Source organism: Archocentrus centrarchus, assembly GCF_007364275.1.
Source record: "Archocentrus centrarchus isolate MPI-CPG fArcCen1 chromosome 18 unlocalized genomic scaffold, fArcCen1 scaffold_23_ctg1, whole genome shotgun sequence".
Lineage (NCBI taxonomy): Eukaryota > Metazoa > Chordata > Actinopteri > Cichliformes > Cichlidae > Archocentrus > Archocentrus centrarchus.
Window position 1 is genome coordinate 7,355,820 of NW_022060145.1, and position 20,054 is coordinate 7,375,873.

Below are 20,054 nucleotides of genomic sequence, written 5' to 3' on the forward strand. Positions count from 1 at the left end.
ACCTTTCCGAAGCCTGTTGGTTTGTGGTAAAAGCCTGATTGTACAACAGAGAACTTCCCAAGGAGACATGACTGATTTATTAGATTCTGATGACATCGGCATGCACTTTTTTTTTTCTTCTTAATTAACTACATCATTTACTACATCATATGGGCAGAGTTAGAGCTTTTATACCTACCTGATCCCTGCCCTGATCTTTCAAAGGCCTCAGATTTAGGTTAGATACACAAAAGTTTCCTCTTCTTTTTAAAGCAGTTTTTGGGGGTTTTTTTTTTTGTTTTTTTATGAGAAATCTGAGACTGGAAATTTCTTTGGATTTCCAATTTTTCTTTTTCAATTTTGTCCCGTTGCATAAATCTGAGGTCTTTCGAGTGAACATATTTCTAACTACAAAGACAGCACTTGCTTTGAGCTTTCTATGATATTGTAACTCGTGAACGCTCTTCGCTCTAATTTGAATTGAGCGTTAACATGAGAGTTCTTGAAGAAAATTGGGGGGGACTTTGGTTCGTGCCATTGCAGCCCCATAGAAAGCTCAGACAGACCCAAAACATTTCTATTCTCCTATTTTTGGCTGACATGCAATTTCAGGAGACGAGGCTTCCTAAAGGCCAGCTTTGCCCTTTCCTTTATGGAAAAAGGGGAGACACAGATGTGGGCATTCACATAAATAATTCAAGGCTTTTATCATTCATTTACGTCTGTTTTTGCACAACAAAGGTGAGGAGTGGTAGTTTTTATAACCTCATCTCCCGACTTTACAGGAAAGCCCCGGCGCACTGTCCATGCAACCTTTTCAAAGGGATATACAGCATAGTCAGGTAGATTTTGTTACACTGATTTTCCATTTTAAGCCTTTGCAGCTTTGCTATTTTCAAATGCATCCAACATTTAAAAAAAAAAAAAAATTGTATTTGGTTTATCTGTGCTCAGTAAGACCTTTATGACATTTTTGTCACATTTTTGATTTTGCTGCACACATTAAAATTTTGAATGCATTTGAAAAATGCGTTCCTTCCCAGATAGTTTCAACTCTGTCAGATAAGGAAGAAGACCTACGTGTCTGTGGAGTTTCTGCAGAGATTTCATTGGTGTAAGCTCCAACTCCGTGTTTACTTCGGGCAGCCAGCCGAAAAGTATAAGTAGTGAAGGGCTTCAAGTCCTTCAGTAGGTACGTTGCTGTCGGCTCAAAGCTGACTCGTTTCTGGGAGGAAAGTTTGACATTGTCACTTTATGCATAAGATTTGTTAAAATGCAACTGAAGGTAAAGAAATTCCAATCATTTTTAAATTCTGTTTACACAGCTTTATTCTGAGAGATACGTGAAAGAGACACTCTACTTTTTTAAGTTATCATCTCACCAAAGTCAGAAATTTTTTAAATTAACAGTTATTACACTTTTGATGTTGCAAATTCCTTTTATGGTGCGAAACCTTTGAAACAAACCACAGCTCAGAAATAATAACGCTGCATGATTTAATTCAAGTTTATATTGTTGTAGTATAAAACCTATTTTATATATGACTCACTGTGTTAAAATGCCTTGCAACCCAAGATATCATACAATGGGACAATTGCATATACATAAATTTACCTGTTAAAAATTCATCAACTTGCCCATTACTCAGCGTAATAATACGGTATGTAGGCAAATAAGGATATTATAAACACAATCCTCAAAAATTAGAAAGGGCATCTTACTGTGCTAAGGAGCATTATGGGCATTTAAGTCTGAAGAGTTAACAAAATGATGTAATATTGGAAAATAATTACCTCCTCTTTGTCGTCTCTCTTTCGGTACAAAAGCTCATATCCCGTGACTTGATTTTCTTGTCCAGTTTGCGCCGGGGCATTCCATGACAGTAAAATGCTTGTTTCCGATTTGGCTTCGCCTTTAAAGTCGGTCGGTTGGGAGGGAACTGGAATTAGAATGAAGAGATGAATTCATTACTCGCCGCGTCCCGCACCATCCACTCTCATTGAGTTATTGCAATAGTCTTCACATTGGATTTTTGAAGATTTTTGCATATTCTGACTATTTCATGAGAAGTGAACAACAAGACATTTGAATTTCTTCTTCTCACTTAGCTTGAGATCTTTGGCTAAAAATGTTCGTCAGACTCAAGCGTTTCACTTTTTTAACAGCATTTTCATTGTCAGTTTGGTTCTTTAATGATTAAAGACAAACCCACCTCCTGTCTTAGCAATGATTTGAAGATCTGGAGAAAGAGGCCCATCACCTACTGAAGTGTAGGCTAAAACTTTGATGTAGTAGGTCTTATTTGGGATGAGGCCCTGGATGGTGACAAAGTTAGATCCCCGAACAATCTGCTTCTCCCAGTGGTTGACATGCTGGCTAGGATCCATGGTGTAGTAGACTCTGTAGCCCATGATTTGTCCGTTGGCCTCCTCTGGTTCATCCCACTGGATGACCGCGGTGGTAGCGCTCATCATGTGACCTCGGACCTGCCTTGGTGCGGTGCTGGGTGCCTGCTCAGCTGTTTTGGCTTCAATGCTCTCGCTGGGTGGCCCTCGGCCGATGTTGTTCACTGCCACCACGCGAAACTCGTAGTCAGAGTACGGGCTGAGGCCCCCCACGCTGTACCTAGTGGTGGCTACGCCATCAATCTCTTTGTACAAGTCGTCCGAGTACTTGGACTTGTGTTGGATGATGTAGTAGGAAACCGGTTCAGGATTGCCAGAATCCCAAGTCAGTGTTATGCTTGTGGCTGTGCGCTCTGTCACTACAGGAATGCCGGGAGCCTTGGGCAACGCTGTGATGATAATTACAGCATAAATATTAATAAAAATGCAAAATATACGGAAATCATAGCTCTGTAATTTATTTTATAAGCCTTAGAGACTTTATTTTAATTTGTTGATGGTTGGCTTTTATTGATAACTTTCATTTACCAGACCACTGCACATGATACTGATGATTCACAGTATATGTGGAGTCATAAGAGACCGTGTTGTGTGTATTTGATCAGGTGCCTGGATAGTCTTAATATTACCTCAGTTATCTAGTTTACAGTTGTATATTTAAAAAAAAAAAGGCCCATATGAACTAATGAATGAGATTTAAGGCTTGTACAGCCTACGTTCAGCCTTTTGGAGTGTAGCTGCCATTAATCTCAGGTTTTCCAGTGTTTATCACTTTAATAATTAAACAGGTAAATTTATTGCTTTAATTCCCCACACTGTGGCACATGGCAAAAAAGAAATCAGGGGAATAGATTGCCTTTATACACCATCTGAAGTATGCTTCTGGGGGAGCTCCTGCCAGTGGGTTATATTGTGACTAATATCTGTGTGTTATGTCTCGGAAAAACAAAACTGAATGTTTGTGTACGTGGGTCTGTCCCTTGTGTGCTCGTAAACATGGCAGCACCAATCGGGGGTATCTTTCTGACACGCTGCAGTGTAGATATGATTACGCACAGATAAGTACCATGTCTACAGAGGACACCAAAGTATACTCGCTACGTTTCACCTCTCCAACATGCCCCCCCCCCCCCCCCCCCCCCCCCCCTCCTTCCTACAAGTGGCTAGCAGAAATGGTGAGCTTTTGGCTCTGTAGCTCTCCAGCTGAGAGATAAGCACTTCACTATATTCTCAGCCTGGCATCTAATGCACTGAGGCTGGTGCCAGGGCTTGTCTAAAGCTTTAAGGAATCCTCTACAGATGACTTATCATGGCAGTGTGAGGCAAATAAGTTCCTTTAAAGCACTGCCAGTAGTCTCTGCTTGGATAGATTACTAATAAATATTAGCTGCAAACTGAAATACATACTGTATTTTGAAGTAAATGCAGACTCTAAGAAAAGCTCTTTAACTGAACTATTAATACATTTGCTTCTAGCGTTGGTATTTCTACTAAAATTAGTGTTTAATTACAGTATTAATAAGAAGAACTGAAGGTGCCTTTACCTTTCACTGTTATCTGTGCCACAGCCTCTATCACCCCAAGAGTTGACATGGCTACACACGTGTAATTGGCTGATTGCCGTACGTCTGTAAGCTCCAAGACGTTACGTCCAATGGGCATATCGTCTTCTGGCGTAAGATCCTCGGCACCCAGCATCCACTTGACATATGGCATGGGGGAGCCCACAGCTACACATGTGATATTGACACTGCCGCCTGGCATGATCTCATTGTCTGTAGGTGGAATGGAGAATCGTGGTGGCACACGACGCACTAAAAAAAAAAAAGGACAAAAAAACCCAGAGTGAAAACCAAGCAGAAACAGGAGCAACCTTTATAGAAAAACACTCTGTATTCTCCCAAAAAGAAAAAAAAAGAAACATTATTTAATGAGACTGTTAAAGGCTTAACTGCAAAAAGACTAAATCTGTTTCTCCGTTCATGAACGTTTGATAAAGGTTAAGAAAGTACATTATAAACTCATGCCGAGACTTCGACTTAGTGGCGAATGGATTAACACCAACACAAGCACCATGCACAAAAAAACTGCGTCACCATCAGTACAGATGTACAGAACTGCACAAAGTGCTGGAGAGTCAACAGCACTCCACAGTTGTATGCAATGAGACAACTTTCAGGCTGCAAACTTCCAGCTGATGTGAGATCATGTGCCGCATCACATCCTCACATCACATGGAGATGTAGGTAATACACTGAAAAGGCTTCACACGCCACAAACAGGAAATGCGTTTTGTGTTTTTAAGGCTACCACACTGCTTTGTGCTAGCATAACTGTTAACAATGCCATAAAGAGGGATAAAATTAACTGATTTTAGACTGTGCTGCGCTAAACACCTCAGATAAATGTAATGCAGGCTTTATGCTGGTGAACTGACTACATTTTTTAGAGGAACAATTATACTGCTGCTTAAAGAACAAATGCAGCTCACCACATTACAGTCAATTCTTTCTACAATTCAATCCATGCCCGCGGACGAATCAAAACCATAAACCTTCTTTATGATGCTAATTCAGACTACTGCAGTCGGAGTGCATGCCTCTTGGTACATGTTAACAAAAAGGGCTAAGAGACGTCATTCAGTTTGACAGCTCTGATGATGATGTGCCATATGTTGGGAGTTCTAGGAAAGGACTCAATCTTACAAGTAGGCACATAAGACACTTACAGACTTTAACCCCCGCAGATGAGTGACCAATAGTTTGGTGTGGCTGATATATTGGCCAATATTAGCTATTTGCCATTACAATGACAATAAATGAAAATTGAAAATAAACTAAGGAAGAAATGGGAGAAATACTCTTTAACAGTGTTATAAGTGTCAATGTTGCATAGCTGGTCCACCAGAGGACATTCTGCAATCTCCTTGTTAGCAGCACGATGCCTGACGCGAGCAGTCAGGCAGAGCGTAAACGAGTGATCGGCTACTTTTTGTAACAATAAAACATGTTTATTCTTAAATGACACTACTGAGTCATAAATGACTGTATATAGCAAATTTTATGGAAATCTTTTTATGTTTCATGTGTCTGAAAGAAAATAAAGTATCAGCCGATATGCAGTATTTATCGGGTTGGACTCTGGCAGGGAATATCACCTCTTAACCACTCCACTTAATATTATTATTTTTTATAATACTAATTTTGCAGCAAAAACATGTGGTCTTGCTACCATTCAGAAGAACAGTTATTTTCAATATTGTTATCATAATTCTGCAGTTTTATTTCAATGAATCATGATATACTACATCCATGGTGATGGTAAAAAAAAAAAAAGAAACCTTTAAAAAGGCTACAATTTTTAAAAAAATATTTCCACTTTTAGGTGAATGTAAATGTGTAACATCAGTAACACATGAATGGCTTCAAAGCCTGCTGGAGGAGAGGAGGAGTCCATCATGCATACAAGAACAATATGGACTTTGGGAAGCAACCACATGAGGGAGTCTGGGGAAGGAGGGCTGCGGAGGCAAAAGAAGTAGTAACGGGGTCAGAGGGAAGACACTGTGTCACTCCGTGTACATGGAGAGGTTAGTCTGACACTGTTACACTGCTCTAACTGTGGCTAGCACAAGCTAAAGGGAGAACAGAGAGACACAGAGAAGAAGAAAACATGTTATGACTCAGGTTCATCCAAGGGACGTAGGCACAAAGGACATGAGGCTGGTACTACCAGGTGCTGTTATACAACTTCTAGCGAGGACTCAAATAAAGCATAAAGTCAGTGTTACTGCTCATGGCATTATTGTTAGCTTGGGTTACATTACTCAATAAATTATTTAGAGAACCTTGAAGAAAACCTTTAAGGAATAAATCACTTGTAGAGATCGAACATTTGCAGCTATACTTACGCTGAGTCTAAACTAGTTGCTTGCGCTATATTTGACTAGAACATAGGCACGCTCTCGCGGCTGCCTGCTACTAATTCACGGAGCCCATTCTGTTCAGCAGGCTGCAGCTCTCCAGAGAGGAAATCTAGGGGAACTGCTTGCATTATTAAATACAACGTTTCTCTCACTCAATATTTAATTAATATCCAATTGGATCACGCTCCCCACAGACATAATATTATCCTGCTCATTTGAATATCATTACATTTGTCAAGTCTTGTGGATAACGCTCTAAATACATCATTCTTTCATGACTTCCTGCACAGAAACATCCTCATCTGAGGAAGCGGATAATCTCTAAGGGCAGGATTGTTTTTGCAGCTTGATGCCTGCCTTTAGTTCCAATTACAACAAAGGATGGATTTTGCTTAAACATACTGTTATCTATGACAGACTTGCATTAGAGGAAATTTTTAGTGTAGGCTAAGACTTAAACTCTTATAAGCAGAGAAAGATTTTAACATCCATGTGAATCAAGAAGGTTTTTAGTTCTAGGCACGCATAAATGAAAGACACTGATCCTGCTAATGTTGCATGCCACTTAACCCTTTCTTTTCTTTCTAACTACTATTCACCTGCTGTGTTGTTAGTCATCAGAGAAACCAAGCAGGAACACTGACGGGGTAAGGGGCTGGGGGAAAAGGGATGGCTAGTTCAAACATTAACAGGTGACCATGCAAATAGACCATCAGACAGATGCAAATATCATCCCTAAAACCCAACCTCAAGATGCAAAACATGCACCACCTATTGGACAGTCAAGCAAGGGACTGGGTGCATTCTCAATGGGAACATGAACACTGAATGTGCAGCGGAGAAAATAATATTCATAGAAGCAAAAAAAGTGGAGAAAAAAAATATATAGGCTATAGTAATACATCAGTGTTTTATTTTGAATGTCTATAAGATGTGAAAAAAAATCACTTGTTTCTGTTGTGTTCAAAAAGTAAAAAACAGACCAACCTTCTCGCAGCTCTGAGGGATGTGGGGAATTTGAAGCAGAACAAAATGAAATAAGGAAAGGAGAAAAACAAGGGAAACACAGAGAGTAAAAAGGCCATGTTTTAGGTGTTCAAATGCGACTTGAACAATTAGAAGGACCTTCTGTTTCGAGGGGCCAGGGAGCGCCTTGTATCCCCATAGCACCCATGTTACAAAGCAAAGTCTAACCTGTGCAATTGCAATCCTAATAATAATAAAAAACACCTACTTTAACATATATTCTGCCCATGTCACATGGTTAGCTTAAATAATAGTATATATTAATTAAAGTTGATTTTATAGCTTATAAAAAAAATTAATGTGAAACCATAATTTATCATTACAAAAGCTAACCATAGGACTAAAAAGCATTGTAATATTTAGAAGAAAAATACATAAAATGAATAAATATATATGTGTACATTTAGGTCAACTCTAAGCATTTTTCAGAACAACAACAGTGGGTTTTGTACATAAAGAAGCCTCAAGTGTTGAGTGCAGTAAGAAATAAGTAAGAAGAGTTACACCAAATGTGCTACATGTTCTGATTTGAAAAATAAAATAAAATAAATAAAGCAAAAACAGATGATTGCAGTGTCTGTGGGGAAAAAAAGAGCTCACTGAAAGCTGCTCCTGAATTATATCATAGTTACCAAAATCATTAGGCAACCCAAACCTGTGACTGTTTTTTGCTAGCTAATTTTATATTTAATGCAGGACAACAACCTACCACTGCTACATAAAAAAAATTATTATATTCCAGTTTTAACTCTTGATTTTTTTTTTTTTAACGTATTTGTCAGTAACAAAATTAATGGGGTTAAAGTGTCCTTCCATTGTTGACCAGTGGGTAGAAAAAGGTGCCGTTTACTGCTGGGAAAAAAGTCAGGGCTGATGGCGGGAGAGGATATCCACCTCCAACAGTTAGGTTTTAAAAGCAATTAGTAGATTTAAAAAAACAAACAAAAAACAGCAAGCAGTGTTAGGCTCAGGATAATCAAGAGAAAGGGCCAGAAACATGTTAAAGAGCACTTTAGGTTCAAATCAGTGCAGGTAAGTCAAGTGCAAAAAAAAAAAAAAAACCCAACACAAAGACCCGAAAACAAAACTTAACAAGTCAAGCATACTTACAAATGCCTCACACGATATGGCCTCTGTAGACTTTATCGGCTAATTTAAAGATTCCTCACGAATTGTAAAGAGAAAGTTAATGTAATGTTTGGCAGAAGCATGCTGGTGGTGCTTAACACGCGCCTCCTACCTCTGACATATAGGTTTGCCGGGGCAGAGTAGCGGGTTCCATCGTTGTTGGTCGCCACACATTCATACTTCCCCTGGTCAGACTCTTCACTCTGCTCAATCTGGAGGGCTCCTGGTTGGGAATAGCAAATGGGGTAGCGAAGTATATTTGGTTAAAGTTATGTCGTTGGCATCGAGTTCACAAGCAAAAGTTAAAAAAAGCAACGGGCTCAACGTCAGCACCCTTCATTTCTAGATTGCTTTGTCCTTTTAGGCATCAGTAGATCAGTGTAAGGACAGTTATAATTGATCAATATCCAATTAAATGCATGAATAAAACGCTACATTTTTTATCCATTCATTTCTATAAACATTTTATCTTATTATTTATAGTCACAGCCCGATCCACTGGCTGAGGTGAAATTGAGACTGTGCAATCGTACTGTAGGTGAGGGGTAGCTGTAATTGCAAAACACTGCAATACAAATAAATCGTTTCTTTCAACAAGCCTAAAGTAGCAACACGAGAACAGAAGAAGAAGAAGAAAAAAAACATTGTCAACCAAATCCAAAGGAAAAGAAAAGAAAAATAACACCTAAGTTGGTCACTAATGTATTTACCCTCTTTACGCTCTCTTAAGAAAAAAAGCCTTTTTACTTATAGGGTCTAACATGACACTCATCCTAGCGCCAATGGAAAAAAAAAAATCACTTTGAAGAATAGGGGCAAGCCCATCAATATACAACATGTCACTGGACTGGTCAATATGGGGATGAGTGATACTACTTCAGGGAAACATGGATCAAACAAAAAAGGTTTACAGTATAAGAAAGCAGCATAACAAGGGGAGACAATTGAACAAAAGAAATTTAGGTATGAATTTTAGCATATTCAATCACAAATCAGGTGTATTATTCTGCCTGCAGAATAATTTTGGACTTCATCTAAGTGAAGCGACTTTTTTTTTTTTTTTTTTTTTTCTCAAAAAAAAAAGATGCAGCTCGTACCAAAAAATTGAAAAATGCTGCTCAGATATCTGGAAAAAATGTAATTGAACGTATTATGCAAGGCAAAACCACCATAACCCTCTGTAACAAAAGTTTTGACATGCAAATCTTAGCGAAGAAATGTATGTCGACACAACTTACAACCTTCTGACAACCCTTAGCTGAAAAATAAAATGCAATTGTATTAGAAGACAAAATTCAAAATACCGGCCTGAGCCGACAAGAAGGTAACCAGCCACTGCTTTAGCTTGTGAAAGCTACAAAAGACACCCATAAAAATCCACCAATGGGATCAGCAGTGTGGTGTCACATGACCCAGGGAAAAATGGCTTTATGCATCAACAACTCTCCGGCTCCATGTCACACGGCAAAAATGAGCCAATCGGGTCCTCGCCAGACTCTACTGTTTGCCTTCCCAAACCCTGAAGAAAAAAAAGTCAAAAAGTAAAATAGTCTCCAAACCCAAGAAAAGTAAGAAAAATAGGTGAAAGAGAAAAAAAGCACCGTAGAAACTTTATCAAAAAAGTGGTTGTTTGGGCTTTTTTGTAGAGGTACAGGAGAGGAAAGCAAATAGAAGAAATGGAAAAAAAAATAGTTTGCAAAGATAGAAAGAATTCTTTGGGAGAAAAAAGCAGAGGAGAGGCAATGTTGTCTTCAGCATGCCTGCGTGATTCCACAGCATCTGTGCATATTTTTAGTGCTGAACAAGAACAGCTAAGGGGGGAAAAATGCTTGGTTGTTTTAGTTGGACAAAAAGAGGGACACATGATTCGCTATGGCCAAAAAGAAAACAAAAATGAACGTAAAAAATAGAGTTTGAAAAAAATAATTGTCATTGGATATGCTTATTTGAGCTGGGGCAAGCATATCGCAACTGAGCTAAACGGGCTTTTAAAAACGAGAACACAAAGGAGTAAATAAAGCATAGACGGAAAGATGAAATACAAACATAGTCAACAGAACTGGACAAATAAGAAGGAAGGTCCATATGAACGAAATGGGATTTGGTCTTGGTAAACAGGACAGAAATGGAGGTGATTCAAGTGAATGGATGGATTGACAGCAAGAATGAATTTGTATTATTTTCATTCTGTGAACGTCAGTTCAGCACTCTTACCTCTTATTGGTGTACCACCTGGGTGGATAATATGAATGCAAATAAGATTAGAAAGAAGAAGCATTAGTACGTGTAGATAGAGGCTGGGGGCTTTGGAAGAAGAATCAAATTAGATTTAACAGGGTACGTAAATAAAGGTACTACAGAAAGAGAGAAAGAGAGAGAGAGAGAGAGAGAGAGAGAGAGAAAGAGAATAAGAACTTTTTTTTCTGTACTCTACTGGCAAAGAAAGACAGGATTCATCATAGAAAAATCATTGGTCAGAGAGACACATTGGTGTACCACGGGGAGGTGCCATTTTGGAAGTGGCAATGCCTTCTGAAGACCATCTACTGAAGGGAAAGACTTTGAGGACTTTGTATGTAAGATTGAGAGCAGAGATATTTAATAGAAGAAAAAAAAAAAGTGTGGATCCCTTTGCTTGCCCTGAGCTAAGAAGAGCTGGACACTTCTCTAAAGGTTCTTGAAATTTCCATACCTAAGGTGCTGGTGTTAAAAGATTAAGTAAGTGAGTAAGTGGTGGGTCAGTAAGTGAGTTACAAACATGTGAGGACAAGATCACTACCCAGGTCAGTATATGAAAATGCTAAAAGCTAAACCTTGGTGATTATAATCTCTAGATTAGGTGACATTACAGCTGGCAGTGACAGGACACTTAAACACCGTGGGGGGGGTGAGGGGAAGAGTGTGTGTGCCTCTAGTAGTAGCCCTGAGACTAAGCTATCTGTTAGTAAAATGCATGCCATGCATTTTAATAGTTGTTGGAACATGGAAATTAGTGGAGGTGATGTGTGCTTTAGAGCTAAGCACTTACCAAAGGATTCTGTAGATTTAAAAATATAGAGAGAAGAAAGACAGCATAAGAATATGATTATATTCTTTAGGTAAGTTTAGTTAACAAGGTTTCGTTAATGCTTTATAGTCGCAGGTTAGAAATAAGGATTAATTCTACACAGTTCTGTTGAAAACAAGTCAGCAAGGAAGTAAGGTTAACACGATGATTTAACAAAGGACAGCTGTGGAATCTGTGAAGACAGGTGGTCAAACATACAAGACTTAAAATTGAAGTAGTTACGCTAATGTGTTGTCGTTAGCTGGCACATAAAGTTGCAAGCTATAACATTTTTTTTAGAGAATAATATATATATATATATATATATGTATATAATTTATTTATTGAGATATTAAAATCAAACTTGGGATACTGAGGTGAATGAGTATATCGGGGTGTGTCACAGGCAAATAAAAGCAAAGCTGGATTCTAAACATTAAAGCAGGGACTATACAGTCAATGAATCAAGGGGGTAAGGGAAAAGCTTTACGAAGTTTTACGCACTACTGTGGCTGATTACTGTCCAGAATTAAATGTATTTCTCAAACCTAAAAGGCCTTAAACAAAGCAAATAAATGTTCAAATGAGTTTAAGGTACCTTTTGGAAAGTAAAGTTTCAACAAAAGCACATTAATTAGATTTCTTTTTTTTTTTTGGCATGTTTTCCTGTTTTAAAAGTACGCACACTAAGTTGCAGATTCTGAATGAAGCCGAATGTTGAATATTAATTGTTAAAAGAAAGACATAAGAAATGAAGAAAATGATTCTAAAAAATTCTGCACCAATGCAGTGGAAAGGAAATCAACACAAAACAGCAAAAGAATTCATTGTAAAAAAGTCACAGCAGTGAGCAATGAGGGCAGAAGTTAGGGCAGAAGCCAGCAAACACAGAGGGGGAAGGGGGGGGGACAATCCCAACAGCCCATGACAACACTGGAAGACAACGGGAGACACAAATACAGACAAAACACACCGGGGTGTACAGAGAGTAGAGGACAGGAAATAGTAGAAACAATGCCATTACCTACAAAATTAAAAGCCAAATGAGAAGTTAAATTATGGGAGGAAGAAGTGGATGAAAGAACAGAGGATACAATAGGGGGAGCAGATCATGTAGAAGGAAACAAGAAAGAAGACTCCCTGTCCGGTAATTAGATTTTCAGCAGAGGAAACCTACCTGATCTGAGCTGTTTAATGCGCCCATTGTTGTTGCTGGTGTTGACAGGGAGGAAGTCTTTGAACCAAGAGATGTCTGGGTCTGGGTTGCCGCTGGCAGCACAGAGCATGGTGGCAGTGCGTGTTCGCTCCACCACTTTCAACTGTGGGCCCATGTCTATGGTGGGGAAACCAGGGGGCAGCTGGTCCTCTGGAAATAGGTTGGAGACATTGTAGCAAATATGAGACCTGAGCATACCATCAAACCTTGTGCTAGTGGAGGTAATCAAGGAATTAAACCAGCTGTTATGTTTAGAAATATATGTATTGGCTTTTTTGGAAGAAGAGTATACTGAAATCAACACCACTCATTTCTGTCCATTAAATATTAAGCTACAGCTAACAGCTAGTTCGCTTAACTTAGCATAAAAAGTTAAGAGGCAGCTACCTTAAATAGGCTGCATTCATTTGATAATTGGTGAGCTTGAAATGTTCGGTTAGCTTGGGACAGAATCAAACTAGGTTTTGCTTTTATGCTTTGAGTCAGGCTTTGAGACAGCATATAAATGTCAGACTCTTTCTTTCAGTGAGAGAAAGGACGTAGCTTCAGCGGCTACACGTGTTCCGGTGCAGTGGCGCTTTGACGTCCTTCGGTGATGGCAGGTGGCTTTGCTGTGTTTTAAAAAGCTTGTTCCTACGTACGTCTCGACTTTCTGATTGAACAAGGGCGAGCAACATATTGCTTCCGTTTGGGAAGTGAAAGAAAATAAGTCGCAGTGCACTGTGCCCCAGCCACGTTCTTTTAGCAAAACAAAGAAAATCAAAGCCCAGAGCAGCTTTGTGTGAAGCTCACCGCTCTGAACAGGAAGTATTTTTGGTTTGAAGCACGTAATAATGTCTGAGAGGCTGCAGACTGGAATACTGTCTACAAACGCAAAAGATCCCCATATGCAAAATAGCTGCCTCTTTACAATGTTGGCTAAGTATTAACCTGCCAAACAAGACCTGCTTACTATGAATGCCAATGAGGTTTATGTTCATCTTTAAGTTTTCCTTTCCCTGCTGTGATATGGCTAATTAGTGTCTTCTGTTGCTTTCGTAAACGCCACCTTTTTGGAAACTATTTCTTCATTAAATTTTCATGAGGCGACATCAGACTAGAAACAGCTTTGAGATGCCGTAGTCTGCAGCGCAGCCAAACGACAATTATGGCTGCCTTCCAACAATGCTTTTGGGTATCTGGCATGAGAAGCCACCTCCATGGATAAATCTTCTCAGAAATACACAGTATTGCAAATGAGCAACTTCAAACTGTGCTGCAAAAGTTTCCAACGCAACTCTGTGTCCCTGCCTGAACTGATGTGTAAGGTAAAGCTCGTTGCATGTTTGGAAATTGATAACTATAGGCTTTTAAATTGGTTTTTAATAATTTCTAAGCCTATACAGCGCACTCACTACTTTTAAAAGAAGTTGTTTTCATTGCCAATGTGCACTTTTAGATATACAAGACATCATGTCAGGGCACAGACATGGGTGGCATGTGGTTTCTGGCACTGGAACAATGACTGCAAATCCTTTGGGTTCTCTGGGTTGCGGGGTTAATTGGGCTTTTCTGGCATGTCCCACGGATGCTTGCTCGGACTGGGATCTGGGGCGTTTGGAGGCTGGGTCAAAACCTTGAGCACCTTGTTCTGCTGTGGGGAGGCCTCTGCCATCAGGGAGTGCTGCTGAAATTGGTATATAGTCTTTAACAATATTAAGCTGGGTGGAGTACTGTGCAATTAAATGCCAGGACAAAAGGATTCCCGGCAGAACGCTGGATTGTAGCGTTATCCACTTTACCTGTCAGAGGTTTGGCTGCTGAGTGCATATGTTATCTTTATCATGCTCAGTATCCATTAAGGTAATGAAAGATTCTCTGGCTTTACTCTTGTTAAACTTTTGTAGTTATCTGGCATTGTGTCTGCTTGCTGTTGGCACAGAACTGATGCTCATAAAAACAACAAGCACTCAGTCAAATCACCTCAGTCACACAGTGGCCTTATTTACATCATAAATAAACTAGGAAGGTATACACGATGAAGAACAGGATTGAGTTTTGGATAAAGCATTTAGAAATTATTCAAATATCCGTTTTTTTTTTTCCCTTGGGAACTTGTATTTACCATGATTGATAACCCTCCGACTGTGGATGAATGATTTATGTTCAGTCTACTGTTTTTTAATGTTCATTTAATAGTCTTCCAAGAACTATTAACGTTCTCCATCAATATGTATATATATCATCTTAGTTAAAAGGGAGGCAAAAAGAGGTATACAAATTAAACATTGAATTAGTCTGAAGTGTTAAGAACACACACTAAAAATCTCAATTATCATTACAAATATGAATTTGTAATTCCATGTGATTTGGGGGGGGTCACCGATCACTTAGCTTCTATAAAAGCTCCAGGTTAACAACTATCAAGGAATGAAAGGACAGTTTAATGTGAGAAACTGCACTGCTCATTCAAATGGAGAAAGACACGGAGGGAGGGGAAATGAATTAATTGTACATGGTAGCTCCTGTCCAAGTTCCCTCCAGCCTGTTCAAGGTCGAACAGACAATTAGTTGATTCTACAGTGAGTCCAAAGTATACCTGATCAAACACAATAGCCAGAGGCAAGCCTAGGAGCACGGATGCGTGTTGAATATAGTAATTGGATGTGACAATCCATGCGAACTAAAATGCAACGCTTGTGAAATTGCAATGTATTCTAAAACCAAGTGCTCAAGAGATCATAATTTAGCTATCCTTTAAGATGTTAGAATTGTTCTCTTGCTACAGCATGGGATATTACAGCAATTCAGCTTTAAGGAGAGCAGAAGAGGGGTGGGGGGGCATTTCATTTTAAATGTAAGTGGTATACCCTGGAAAATCATGTTAAACCATAGTACTATGCCTGATTCAGCCAACTGATTAACTACAATATCACACAAAAAATAGTGGGGAGGGAAAAAAAAAAAAAAAAAATATATATATATATATATATGTGTGTGTGTGTATGTGTGTCGGGGGGGTGAAGGGAACAACATGCACTTTTGCCAAACCCATATTTTTCTAAATGAGTGTTACATTTTGCTAACCCATATTTTCAGTGCAGTCAGCCGGTACGCGTCCAGACAAAATTAATGATTTGTTACAAATGTTTCTGGCCTTCTGCATGCATTCCTGCTTAGGCCAGAAATGTAATTTACAGCTGTCTTGTGAACTCGAGCTCATCTAGAATGGTCACATAGTCATGACATCAGCAGCGAGTTATTTGAAAAACTTTCCTTGCATAGATCTGGAACTTCAGATCCAACAAACAAAACTGCATTCATATTCTCAAGCTGTTAGTAACTCTTAGCTGTACCCTCATTTATTTCATAGTGAAGTGAATTACCATTGTGATAATAAATAAAGGAAGGGGAAATTGAACACAATTGGAAGCTAGTGCTGTGATTAACAACTCATGTCAACGGAGCTGCTGCGGCATTCTCCTTACGAGGCTAAGAGAGCAAAATGAAATCACATTAATTACCGTTTAATCACACATGTTGCACATTTTTGAAGAACACGGGTTATTGACAAGGCATTAAAGGTAAAGACTGAAATAATTAGTCAAGCAGGGGCCCTAGTGGCTCGCAGTTTTGCCCATGCGGTGTGTCTGAGGGTGGTTTTCGACTTGCATAAATTGTCAGTAAGGAGCTGCTTCAGTGCCACTTAAGAGGTCTGAAGTGCATTCTGTTAAGAGAGGAAACTTTGGGGTGCGTGTATTTTTTTTTGAATGTGTAGGCTGGGGTGAATATATTATGTCCTATGCGATAATAATATAGCGCTAAGCTACCCTGTGCAATAAATGAAAGTCAAACCCAAAGGGTGAAATTAACAGGAAAAAAAAGCAGATTGGGTTTTACATATTTTTCTTTTTTTTGCTCGCTTGTTCTACCTGGCCGAGGACCGCAATCTCAAGGACACACTAAGACAAGGGCAGTTTCTGCTTTAAAGACCCATACTGTATATTCAACAATGGATCTGCACACTAAATGAGATGGAAGGGAGAGAAATGCTGAAGTCACCTTCTAAAGAAGTGCTGAGCACTGGTGCTTGATATAAAAAGGCTCCCAATGACAATTTGCACACATTAGCCACTGCCAGGCTATCAGGCCATAAGAGTGTGTGGTGCCAAATATTGGATGAGCATAAAGAGGACGTTGGCTCAAAAAGTACCTCAGTGAGCAGATTTTTGCAGAAGACATAAGGCCATTGGACATAAACTCACCCCATTAGCAAATTATATCTATTGATCACTCATACAAAATACGAGCATAAGTGAAATCACATTTTCCTCGTATGACAACAGTGGCCGTTAAGAGTTTCTAAAAATGTTGCTCCAGTGCAGCAGTAAATTCAGGAAAAGTTTTTTTTTTTTTTGTCATTCTTCAGTTGCCAGTTGAAATATAGTGACCTGAGAGACAAAAATCCTCTTCTCAGGATCTAATTAAATAGCCTTAATAGAGTCTCAACAGATAAAGGTACCATTTAGCTGATCAGTTACTTAAGTTTGCTTAGTTGCTGCAACACTGAGGTAGTTGCACAAGGCCATGTTTACAGTGTCTTAGAAAACTAATGTTACATCTATGGACGAAAATTCGTAAGGGAGGCATGGGACCTACATATAAGGCCAGAAACACTGCTTAAATTTGGCATGCACTTATATGTTGACAGCTACGTGACACTGGGTTCAGGCATCAAAATGAAAAGCCTGTTTGTTTCTGCTGCTCAGCACCTACACAGGATCAGCAGACGTTCAACCGTGTCTTTGCTATCACTTTCATTTATCCGGTGAACGTCAAGCTGCGCACACAGCACAGGTTTATAACAAAGCAATGTTGCACCGTGTGTGTTGGTGGTGCCTGATTTCATATTTAGTTAAGCTAACAACGTCGCAGCTTTAAGTAGAGTAAGTTTGACAATTTGTGTGTAGTAAATCTTGATATTTACACAGTGGACTATAGATGTCAAGAAGCTATGCAGTGTTCTAAAAATAACCGAGAAGTAGCACACAATGGTTGTGAAATGAAGTGTAAATTTAAAATCCCACAGATTGTGTGAGTTATGGATGCTCTTTTGTGACACTGAAATCACATTTGGCAAATCGCAACCGGCTCCAAAAATACCCTATGAAGGAATCTGAGAAGAAAATAAACCTTTGTTGCACCGGACTTTCCAAGTAAAGCCATAAAAACATAAACCTTTCCAGTCACATTCTGGCTTTAGTTCTGTGGTTGCTGCACAAGGATTGGATTTGGTCCGACCCCTTTTCTCCCCAAGCGGAACAAGACTTTTCACCCTCGTGGTTGAGGTTATTCTTCAGGGAAAATCCCCGCAGGACATAATAAGATATATTTGTTGGACGTATTTGAGTGGATACAATCTCTTCTAAGAGGCTGTCACAGGTCACTTACTGTGGCGGCATGAGAGTCTGTGTTAAGACGTGTTGTTGTTTTGGTATCCCATCTTAGCAAAAGATGCTCAGTTATGAATACATAGGAATTTGGGTCAGGCAGATGCATTTAACGATTTCACTCCTAAAATTGACACCATTTCTTTCCTTTGTCCTACAGATGATGTGTACCCAGTTCGGCAAATTCATCTGATCCTTGCTACCCCTCCCAAGATAAGACTAACAGACAAAAAAAAAAAAGAAGAAGCCACAAAACATCAGCCACAGAGTGTGACAGCAGTGCTTATTTCTCTCAGCAGTCTGAGCCCAAACCATTTTTCCCACCACACCACAGCATATAATTTGAAGTTGAGGGACACTGATGAAAAGCTATTTCCATGCTCCAAAATCCAAAAGAAGTGAGAAAGAAGATCAGAGAATTTAGGAGGTTTAGAGTGCTAATCATGTTAATCATACAGTGCTTTTACTGAATACAAGTGTATTGTTTGGAATTGACTTGTTTCATGGCTTGCTAATGCATTAACTTGCCTTGACTGAATTGGGACTGATTCTTCTGGCAACGGCAAAGAACATAGTAACTAAAAACTGGACTGAAACACCGAGCTACAGACAGCGGTAGATCCTGGTGATGGAAAAACTCATGGAATGAAGGAAGAGCACTTGGACTGGGACAAATGGTTATCATTTAAGTGGAAAAAGATTATAAGTAACTTTAATCGTTAAAAGAGGCAGACTTGATCCAACACTGCAGGCTTGGGACTACCCATATGTGAAGTCCCTTTTTAAAAATATTGGCTAGCTTCCGGTTTTGATTTGGCTTTTGCCTAAACATCACTTGTGTTAATGCTCCTAATGTTTAAACAAACATTAACACCCCCCCCCCCCAAAAAAAAAAAAATAATAAAGAGTTTTAAGTTGATTTAGAGCACATTAATTTAGAAATGGTGACCAGTATATTTGTTCATGGTTCTCTAAAAATGTTGCAAGAGACGACCTAAATCCTCATCAATAAAATGTTCTGTTGGGCTCCTTTTCCACTGACATATTCATCCCCCCCCCTTTTGGCATGGAGGGAGAACTGTTAATTATGCTTTTGTTTTCACACAAACAAAATTACTCAACCAAACGTAAGAGCTCTTGATTAACAAAGGAAGGCAGCAATTTCATTTTGTGCCAATTCTATGACGGCATCTGTTCCATTTTTCTCTCCCCACCCCGCTCTAATGTTTCACCACTTTCACCCACATCACTGTTGATTTCCCTGCTCTGTTTACAAGGTGTACTTTACACCCTGGTAAAAAGATGGACCTTACAATCTAGCTCCAAATGAATGACAGGTTCTGAATCTGAGCCCACCCTTAGCTTTATCAGCTACCTACAGCTTGGTTGAACAATCTCAAACTTGGACTTGGACATAGTTGCTTAGCTCAACACACCATCCATCATTCTGCCCATTAACTTTTGCAGAGGTGAAACTTCCCTTCACATTAATTTTTTATCATGGAACCAGGACATTTGATGGTATTTTTCTACTTTAGGACCTCTTAAATATTCCTTCTAATTTTATTTTTTTTTCTACTTTAAGATAAGGTGCTAGCAGAGGCTACGAAGGCCTAGATTTCAAGCTCAAGATGACGCAACATTTAAAAAAAAAATGACCCTTGAGATTGGGAGCATAAAGTAATATTCATGACTGGCAGGTTCAGCTGTTAAGGCAATAAGTACGACAAACGTGCATGCACTGCCGCTAAACAAAAATAAGAAATTACGAATTGAGGCGTCTAAATTTTCCCCAAATGCCCTCAGAGAATTCAAAGCCTGTATTTATCTCATTGATACATCCCAGTGCTGCTTGGCACATATGTTGTCCAGTCTAAATAAGATTAGGTTTTTTTCCCC

At 39.2% G+C, this 20,054-nt stretch overlaps 1 protein-coding gene across 4 annotated transcripts in view; it reads right to left on the reverse strand.

Moving 5' to 3' along the window:
• LOC115775209 (receptor-type tyrosine-protein phosphatase delta) overlaps nt 1-20,054 on the reverse strand; it is a 139,032-nt gene that overhangs the window by 39,196 nt on the left and 79,782 nt on the right. For 2 of the 4 annotated variants that reach the window (XM_030722765.1, XM_030722766.1), the window contains exons 5-10: nt 12,688-12,876; nt 8,577-8,687; nt 3,930-4,199; nt 2,193-2,774; nt 1,774-1,919; nt 1,060-1,204 (exon numbers count right to left, since the gene is read on the reverse strand). In XM_030722765.1, coding sequence (XP_030578625.1) covers nt 1,060-1,204; nt 1,774-1,919; nt 2,193-2,774; nt 3,930-4,199; nt 8,577-8,687; nt 12,688-12,876 — 1,443 coding nt within the window. Of the gene's footprint in view, nt 1-1,059; nt 1,205-1,773; nt 1,920-2,192; nt 2,775-3,929; nt 4,200-7,297; nt 7,310-8,576; nt 8,688-10,678; nt 10,697-11,492; nt 11,502-12,687; nt 12,877-20,054 lie in introns of all 4 variants that reach the window. The other 2 variants (XM_030722763.1, XM_030722764.1) reach the window with 2 other exon arrangements.